This window comes from Mandrillus leucophaeus, unplaced genomic scaffold, assembly GCF_000951045.1.
Source record: "Mandrillus leucophaeus isolate KB7577 unplaced genomic scaffold, Mleu.le_1.0 Scaffold1, whole genome shotgun sequence".
Lineage (NCBI taxonomy): Eukaryota > Metazoa > Chordata > Mammalia > Primates > Cercopithecidae > Mandrillus > Mandrillus leucophaeus.
The window spans coordinates 17,205,316-17,214,477 of record NW_012098097.1 but is presented as its reverse complement, the minus strand read 5'-3'; the positions used below and the strand labels follow the sequence as shown (position 1 = coordinate 17,214,477).

At 58.6% G+C, this 9,162-nt stretch overlaps 1 protein-coding gene across 1 annotated transcript in view; it reads right to left on the bottom strand.

Annotated features, from left to right (window-relative positions):
* TBCD (tubulin folding cofactor D) overlaps positions 1 to 9,162 on the bottom strand; it is a 217,007-nt gene that overhangs the window by 7,723 nt on the left and 200,122 nt on the right. Inside the window, 8 exon segments of the mRNA XM_011970092.1 lie at positions 1,937 to 2,014; positions 3,970 to 4,091; positions 5,069 to 5,207; positions 5,334 to 5,492; positions 6,550 to 6,633; positions 7,532 to 7,669; positions 8,359 to 8,455; positions 8,865 to 9,065. Coding sequence (XP_011825482.1) covers positions 1,937 to 2,014; positions 3,970 to 4,091; positions 5,069 to 5,207; positions 5,334 to 5,492; positions 6,550 to 6,633; positions 7,532 to 7,669; positions 8,359 to 8,455; positions 8,865 to 9,065 — 1,018 coding nt within the window.

Below are 9,162 nucleotides of genomic sequence, written 5' to 3'. Positions count from 1 at the left end.
ATATGTTAATATTTTAGGCCAAGCGCAGTGGCTCACGCCTATGGTCCCAGCACTTTGGGAGGCAGAGGCGGGCAGATCACCTCAGGTCGGGAGTTCGAGACCAGCCTGACCAACATGCTGTAACCCCATCTCTACTAAAAATACAAAATTACCTGGGCGTGGCAGCGTATGCCTGTAATCCCAGCTACTAGGGAGGCTGAGACAGAAGAATCACGTGAACCCAGGAGGTAGAGGTTGTGGTGAGCTGAGATCACGCCAATTCACTCCAGCCTGGGCGACAACACCGAAACTGTCTCAAAAAAAAAAAATTTTTTTAAATGGAATATTTAGCATTATATTAAAGGATAATACACCACAACCGAGCTGGGTGCACCTGTGAACATGGAGGTTGTTCCAACAGCAGGTATAAGGTCAGTGATGCCCACGAACAAACTAAAAGGGGAAACCCTGTGATGCTGTCAGATTAAAACACATGTGCAGCGTCCAGCAAAGATGGAGCAACAGAGACCAGATCCGTCTCCTGCCCGAAGGTTAAGGCAGAGCCAAGTCCAGCAGGTGGCAGGCTCCAGCGGGAAGCCCATGGTGAGAAGCGGGGAACCCCAAGTCTGCAGAGCTCGTTCAGGTTCTCAGCACCAGAGGGGGCTTCCTGGGGGTCCTTGAGGACTCACCTGGGCCTGGGTCAGCCAGTGCCTGAGTACAAGGACGCTGCCCAAGGCTGGGGAGGAATCACCCAAAAGACGACCAGAAGCCCCGGCACTGCCCCAGCAGCGGTGGGAAGGGAAGCGCCAGGGAGCAGAGACCTTAAAGAGGCAGAAAAACCCGGAGACCAGAGCGGCTCTGGGTCCACCTGACAGCTTAGGAACAGCGCCCAAGCCGGGCGCAGTGGCTCACGCCTGTAATCCCAGCACTTTGGGAGGCTGAGGTGGGCAGGTCACTTGAGGTCAGGAGTTTGAGACCAGCCTGACCAATATGGTGAAACCTTGTCTCTACTAAAAATACAAAAAATTAGCCAGGTGTGGTGGTGCACACCTGTAATCCCAGCTACTCAGGAGGCTGGGAGAGAACTGCTTGAACCCGGGAGGAGGTCGTGGTGAGCTGAAATTGAGCCACTGCACTCCAGCCTGGGCAACAGAGCAAGACTCCATCTCAAACAAACAAAAGTGCCCCCCAAAAAAGACCACACTGTCTCCAGATGACCCAGTGCACCCCAGATACAAATCTATCCAGGTCAGGGGCAGTGGCTCACACCTGTAATCCCAGCACTCTAGGAGGCCAAGGCAGCAAGACCAGCCTGGGAAACACGGTGAAACCCCGTCTCTTCTACAAACACAAACACTAGCCGTACATCAGACTATAGCGCATGCCTGTAGTCCCAGATCCTTGGGAGGCTGAGGTAGAGGCTGCAGTGAGCTGTGATTGTGCCACTGCACTCCAGCCTGGGCAACAGAGCTAGATAGACCTTGTCTCAAAAATAAATAAATAAAACACTGGCCCAACACGGTAAAATTCAATGAAGCAAGAAAACACGGCAACAACGAGATGACCACTCAGGGCCGACAACCCAGCTGAGGCCGGCCGGGGACATCCGCAGGGCGCAGAAGCAAGGAGCTCCCATCTCCTGTGCACGTCCTTGCCGGGTCACCAGCCTCTGCCCTCTGCCCTGCGAGTCTCATCCCCGTACAGCGCGGGGCCCCCGCCTCAGCCCCACATGGGGTCGACTGCACTTACAGTCGTAATATGTCATTATGTGACTCATTATTCCGTGTTATTCTGAGGGTCAGCCGTTAGGACGGTATTTACAGTCATCATAACTGACCCTGAACACACTGCAAGATCATTTCCTGGAATTCTGATCTCTGTGTCTGATTACTTTTTCTTTCATACGTGAGCTACTTAGGCTTAATCAGAAAGGAAGTCATGAAAAGCAGAGCCTCACTCCTCCTCCGTGGTGAAGATGTCGAAGCAGCCGTGGGTGAGCACGTGGTCCAGAGTCTTCAGCAGCGGCAGGGACACCCTGAGGGGAGAAGGAGCTGTGAGACCCTGGACACCAGCAACAAGGACGCCCATCCCCGACTGGCTGAGAGTCAGTACGATCCCAGTGGAAACCCTGGCACCACTGTGGAAACCAAAAAGCCCCCTTTATAATGTATGTGGAAACGCAAATCTTCAGGAAAAGATAAAACTGTGGCAGGAAGGAACATGGCTGGAGGCTGACACTGAACTTCGAAGACGGTGGTAAAGTGGAAGGGATGGAAAGAGCACAGCCCTGGTGCAAAGCGAAGCAAACATGTCAGGCACAGAAGGCTCCAAAGTAAACCCACAGTTTCTTACAAAGCTGCAACGGCAACACAGCGGAGAGGGAGCCCTCCCGGCAATGAGGTGAGCACTGCTGGGCGTCAAGGTCCTGTGCCGACGCCATACCACGTACGAAACCTCGCTCAGGACACACCCCAGGTGTAAATACACAACCCAAAACTATAAAACTTCCAGGACAAAACAGAAAATCTCGGTGACCACGGATTAGGCAAGCTTGTCTCTCATACACCAGAAAAATCTGTGCCTCAGAGGACGGGGCATGAGGAAAGTGTAAGCCCCCACACGGTGCGTGAAGGGACAGGCAGGGAGAAAACATCAAGTCACATGTGTGACGAGGGAGGATCAGACCACAACAGTCCAGGAAGAACAGAAGAAAATGAAGACCCTTCTCCAAAGAGGACATAAAGCAGCAAGGCGCCAGACAAAGCAACCTCAGAGAGCAGCAGCAGCAGGAAGGCATGACACGGGCGCTCTGGAAACCCTCCAGCAGCTTTCCAAAGCTAGACATTCGCCTCCGTGTGGGCCAGCCTGCAGCACCTCGGTAGTTACCCCACAGAAAAGCAGCCTGGGAGGTTCCCTCTGGGCGACAGGAGCCTCAGGAGAGCTTTAGCACAGGCCAACGGACGCAGGAGAGCTGGACTCCGCAGCCCACGGCCAGGGAGGCCCTGCGGTGCACACCTCCCCACAGGCGTGCACACACTGACTGCCCACAGCTCTCCCAGCAATAGCCCCAAGGGAGAAACCACCAAAATGCCCACAGACAGACACACTGTGGTGCCTCCACCAATGGACACGACTCGTCAGCAAGCAGGAATGAGCGACCGGCACACGGCCCAGACGCCTCAGGGGGCCACATGCTGAGGCTATGGTGACGCAGGTCGGGCGCACAGACTCGAAGGGCCAGGAGGAAACCCTGGGCTGGAGCCCTCCATTGTGAATGGGGACGGTTTCAAGGGTGGACGCCTGTCAAAATCGACTGAACTGCCCCCTTTATGTGCAGCTGATTATAGTCATAACGAGAGAAGAAAACACGGCTGGGCCGAGTTCCTGTTCGCTGAGAGCGACATCTGTGCTCTCCTGGGAGAGGCGGCCGAGGCCCCGCCCGAGGGGACACCAGGCCCAGGTCCTCGTCCTCACACACGCCGGGAACAGCCCTTCCAGGGGACGTTCCCAATTCTGAGGTCAAGGCCCACAGGGTCTATACGGTGCCTCCAAGTAAAGGCAGAAACCTCCAGAAAACAGCCATGTTTCTCACTTGACACTCCATCCTCAGGAACGCACGCTCTCACGCTGGGTGGCTGTGTCCGCAAGCGCGTCCCCGGGAGCACTGAGCCGGAGGAGCTCGCCACAATGCCTTCCTACACGCAGGGACCACCTTCTACTCATATTACCTTTACATCCAGTGTACACAAAACGGTCATTTCCCTGCCTGACGTGCAGACTGGAAGAGGAGGTGCAGGGTCTGAGGCTTGACCGCCCAGAGAACCATGTGCTGCAGGCACATCCTCCTCGCTGAGCCACCAACGGGTAAAGCATGTCTCGCTTCTCCCTTCAAACCCCAGACAGACCCTGCAAGACCCCGGGGATGTAGGGAACATGGTGAGAGGCACCAGCACCACTCACACCTCTGAGGCCGCCAGAGACACCACTCACCTGTCATTCAGAAGGTTGTCCTCGAAGATCTGCAGAAGGGTCCTGCTGAAGCTGCCCAGGGCCTGCGGGTCACTCTGAACGCCCTTCATGTACTCGAAGAGGCTCTGGGTGGAGTGCCGGACCTGCAACACGGAGACGCCTCAGACGGGAGCGGGACCCCCAGCCCGCCACCCCTCAGGCTTGGCTGCAGCCGGCCAAGCATCTGCTAAAGCGGAGAACTGCTCTGAGCTGCGGAGACGTGAGGGTCTGGCCCACAGCGGCTGGTGTGGACGCCAGCACGGAGGCACCCACGGCGCAGACACCCAAAGCAGACACACAGCTCTCGGCAGCGGCAGCACAGCTGAGGCCTCACTTAGGACGTGAAGGGGCCCACGTGACGAAAGCCTGCAGCCACTCACGTTGGGTTTCGCTCACGTTTCCCACTGAAGCGGGATTTGATAATCCCCGCAACTCCCCTGTGTGCAGAATGTCTCGGGGCCCGGCTCGCATGGCCTGGGTCTCCCCGCACGTGTCCGCATGGTGCAGAGGGCACCTCATGTCCTGTTATGTGTTTTCTAGGACGCAGCAGCTGTCACAGGGTTGCCACACGAAGCAGGTCATGACCCAAGGTGCTGGGGCCACGAGTGACAAGATGCAGAGAGGCCTTCCAGTTCCCCAGCTCAGCCACGACAGGCTCTGGAGACCCTCCCCACAGAATGGGAAGCTGCGCCTGGAGCCCTGGAAGTGGAGGGCGGAGCCCAGGTATCCACATGCAGGCATCAGACACAGGTCCTGGAGGGCTGAACCCCGAGGGGACACTTGGGGCTCCAGGGCTGCGGCCGCGGGAGGAGAGCGGAGCTGGCCCACTTCAAAGTCTGCTGCTGACCCCCACTCAACGTGCTGTTCCACCTTTATCAGATTCGACCATCCCACAGGCCCTAAGCCTCCTGGGTCATGAGGAAGCCGCTGGGCCCCTGACCCCCTAACCAAATACGCCCGAGAGAGAGAGAAAGCACTGGAAGAAAAGGCCCAGCTCCACATACACTCCCAAGAAGCAAGGAAGCGCCAAGTGCCCCTGGGGCCACCACCTCCCACCCCCGCCAGCGCGACGCCTCCTCACCGTCGACTCCGTCAAGCCGCCCAGGGACACGACAAGCCCCAGCAGGACGGGGTAGCGGTAGGTGGGCAGCCCGAGGAGCTGGGTGACGCGTGAGAAGGCCTGGGAAGGTGCATTCCAATTCACGGAGGCCACGTCGGACCTGCAAGAGAGTGAGTGGGACGAGGCCGGGCGGCCCATGATCTTGCCACGGCTGCGGGGCCAGTGTGGACGGTCTACACCCCGACAGTTCCTGGGAGCCAACGCGGGCCGTACGCCCCGACGGTACCTGGGAAACAGCTTTTCCAGTTCTCCTCGGTGGGGCACGTGGGGGATGGGAGGGCTGTCAAAGTGCAGGAGCGTCAGGAACACGCTGATGGCGTGAGCACGGAAACGGTCGATCTTCTCACTGGCCTGCTGGGCCACACAGCACATGATGCGCTCACAGCTGCAAACCAAGAGCAGGAGGTAAACCGAGGGCGGGCGGTAAACCGAGCGCGGGCAGTAAACCGAGCGCGGGCAGTAAACCAAGGGCGGGTGGCAAACCGAGCGCGGGCAGTAAACCGAGCGCAGGCAGTCTGAGCCATGAGTCCAGCTCAAGCACCACGAGGACATATGGGCTCCTCGGGACTTGGCAGCTGAGTTGGCAGCTGACACCAGGACACTGGCTTGGAAGGACCACACCCCATTACCTTCACATCCCAGGAGCCCGACCCTACAGGTGCACAGCAAATACATGCTACGTACATGTGACACACATGCCAATGAGTTCTTAGGGTTGAAGCGGGGACAACAAATATGATTACAGAAGCGGGTGGAGAAGAGTGTGGGGGACAGAGAGGCCGGGGATGGAGACAGAGAAGCTGGGGCTGGCGAAGAGATGGGGGGAGGGAAGGAGAAAGAGGTGAGAACTAAGGAAATCAGGCTCCGGGATCCCCACAACCGAGTGCCCCCGACAGAGACCCACAAGGGCAGGGCCTGGGACCCCCATGACTCAGTGCCCCTGACAGACAGATCGACAGCAAGTGCAGGGCCTGGGGGTCCCCACAACCTAGTACCCCCGACAGAGACCCACAGCAAGGGCAGGCCCCAATGGCAGCCTCAGGTGCAGGGAACTGAGTGATGGCTCAGCTGGTCCTGGCAGGAGCAGACCCCCAGGTTCAGGGTCCTAAGCTGAGCAGTCCCCACCTCCAGCCCGGCCCTAACCTGGGAAGCTGGTTGTCATCAAACTGGTCAGAGCACTGGGGGAGGCCCAGGCTGGGGAGCAGAGCCTTGTCCTGGGGGCACTGGGCAGAGGAGGAGGGGCCCCAGCTCAAGCCATGGCTACAGGAGCAGGAGGAGGAGCCTGCACAAACCTGAGGTCACGGACCAGAGAGGCTCTCTGGGAGGAAGATGTGTGCCCAGCAATGCAAATGCCACTGAGCACCAGGACTGCCCGCCCCACCAGCCTCCCCAAGCTTGGGGCTGCCCTCTAGGATGCAGAAGAGCTGCGACGTGACACTCACATGTGGGCCTCGATCAGCTCAGGCTGGCTCCGAGCCAGCAGAAGTGTCACATCCATCAGACCGGTCATGGCGGCCTTGCGGACCCTGATGGGACAAGGAGAGGCAGAGACACCCAGCTTGAGAGGGAGTTCCCAACCCCGGTTCTACAACCACGCTGGCAGGCTGTGCGAATTCAACACCAGTGACTAACCCCACACAGAGCCCAGGCACGCTGCCAGGGAGAAAAGTCACAGGGTCTGCAGAGGTTCCCTGCGTGCTACAGGAACGTGTGCAGGGAAGGGAGACCCACAGCCGTATATACGGGGGCCCCGAGGCATCCTGCGCACACACAGAAGTTTCGGGGATTATCAATCCCATTTCAGCGAGAAATGTTGGCAAAACCCAATGTAAGCAGCCGGCAGCCTTTCACTGAAGACGCGTCCTTCCTCACAGTCAGTGAGGATGACGCAGGCCCAACACCTAAGGACACGCTGGACAAGCACCTGCAAAACCCCGCCACGCAGGCTCACCCGGGAGCAGAGAACAGGTCGTCTTCCCAAGAGCCTTTAAAACACAAAATACGGCACTCTACGAAAATTTCTCCCTGCAGAAAAGCCCGGGGCCTCTGAGTTTCCATGGAACAGACGGGCTTCTTCGAGGAAATGCTCCCCCGTGCTGCGCACGTACCAGCCGCCCGCGTCCCCCCATGCTGCGCACGTACCAGGCACCCACGTCCCCCCTGCTGCGCACGTACCAGCCGCCCACGCCCTGCTGCGCATGTACCAGCCGCCCGCGTCCCCCGGTGCTGCGCACGTACCAGGCACCCACGTCCCCCCTGCTGCGCACGTACCAGCCGCCCGCGTCCCCCCTGCTGCGCACGTACCAGCCGCCCACGCCCTGCTGCGCACGTACCAGCCGCCCACGCCCTGCTGCGCACGTACCAGCCGCCCACGCCCTGCTGCACACGTACCAGCCGCCCGCATCCCCCCTGCTGCGCACGTACCAGCCGCCCACGTCCCCCCTGCTGTCCGTGGTGTAGTCGTTCATGCAGCCCAGCAGTGCAGAATAAATCTGGGAAACGTTCTCTCTGCACACAGCTTCGTCTGGGGCTCCTGGTTTCACACCAACAGTCTGGCAAATCCTAAAATTTAAAACGTCTGAGCTAACAGACAGACATCTGTGAGCCTCGCCTTCCACGCCACAGAGGTCTGATGTGTGTTCCCGATCCTGAGAAGACACACTCACAACAGTCTAGGACCCTCGCGTACATCAGAAATCCAGAGCTCCTTCCACACGTACGGAACGTGGGACGTGCTTCCCCAAGGTCACGCTCTGCCGTCTCTCTTGTTGAAAGGTGGACGGGGACACCCCCTACGGCGGGTCCCTCCCACTTCCCACCCTGACTAGAGGGGACGGATGCTGGCATAGGAGAGAAGGGGGCGTGCATGACCCCCACGGGGCTGCTCCTCTTGTGTGCCTGCAGGGAGGAGAGGGCATGTGGCACGGCCCCAGGTGCGTGTCTGTCAACGACGGTGGAGATCATTCCAGACACTGGCTGGCAGGGTCACCTCCTCTTTGCCAACCTTGGGCCAGGACACATTCCCCAATTCTCAAAGGGGCCCAGTGTTGCTAAAGATGTGTAACATTCACTATGACTATGACAGCAAGAGACTGAACGAGCCTCCAGGACCTGGGACTGGCGATCCTCTGGAAGAAACCTAGGAAGTGATGAATCGTAAATCCTGCCTCTGAGCAAACACATCCTCCTTAGCGTTCATTTCTTGGCCTTTCAGAGACTTACGACTTTAGGGAGGAACTGCTGGGACTCACCTAGCAATGGCCTTCAACCCATCTCTCCTCGACTCAGGGAAATTTACGTCCTCAGGAGAAGTGTGGGTAACTGCTCTTAAACCTGCGAGAACCTGGAGAGCAATAAAGAATCATGGAAGAACCGTAAGCTATAACGAAGTGCACTCTAGGGAGGTGGTGATGTCGGCCGGAGCCACAGACCCCGCACCATGTGACAGGCAGCTCCTGGCACCACCTTCCTCGAGGGGCCTCCCATGGCCCCCGGTGGAGGCCAGGAAGGACACCCAGAGAGGGGTCACCTCCAGCCTCTCCACAGTCAGCCCCCACCCCAGGGCGTCACTGGCGGTCTGGTCGCACCCTACCTGAGGTCCCCCTTTTGTCCTATGCTGAGACCTGGGGTATGGGACAAAGAAAGCAGCTGGGTCTCAACAGCCTCATCTGTCATGTCTCCAAGTGATCCTGTTTCACAGTTATCTGTGTTTCAACTGTGTGAGAGAGCAGGTCGCCGAGGCCAGCGTGGGGCTGACCTGTGGGAGGACGTGGAGCCGCCTCTGCCCCCGCCTGGATGCGCGGCCGCAGCCAAAACAGGACCCGGCTCCACAAACGCACAAATGCAACTGTGTTCTCTTCACTCCCAGCAGCTGCTTCTACAAACACCACCTTCTCCTCCCTCCCAGAATTCAGCTTTTCAAAGTCTGTCCTCTGACAGGAAAGGGTTTGCCAGGGCCCTGAGGGGTCACAGACCTTGGGTGCCCTCTGCCCCCTTTCTCCTGGCCACAGGTGCCGATTTCCAGGAATCCCCTCCCAGCTACAAGCACTGAGTGG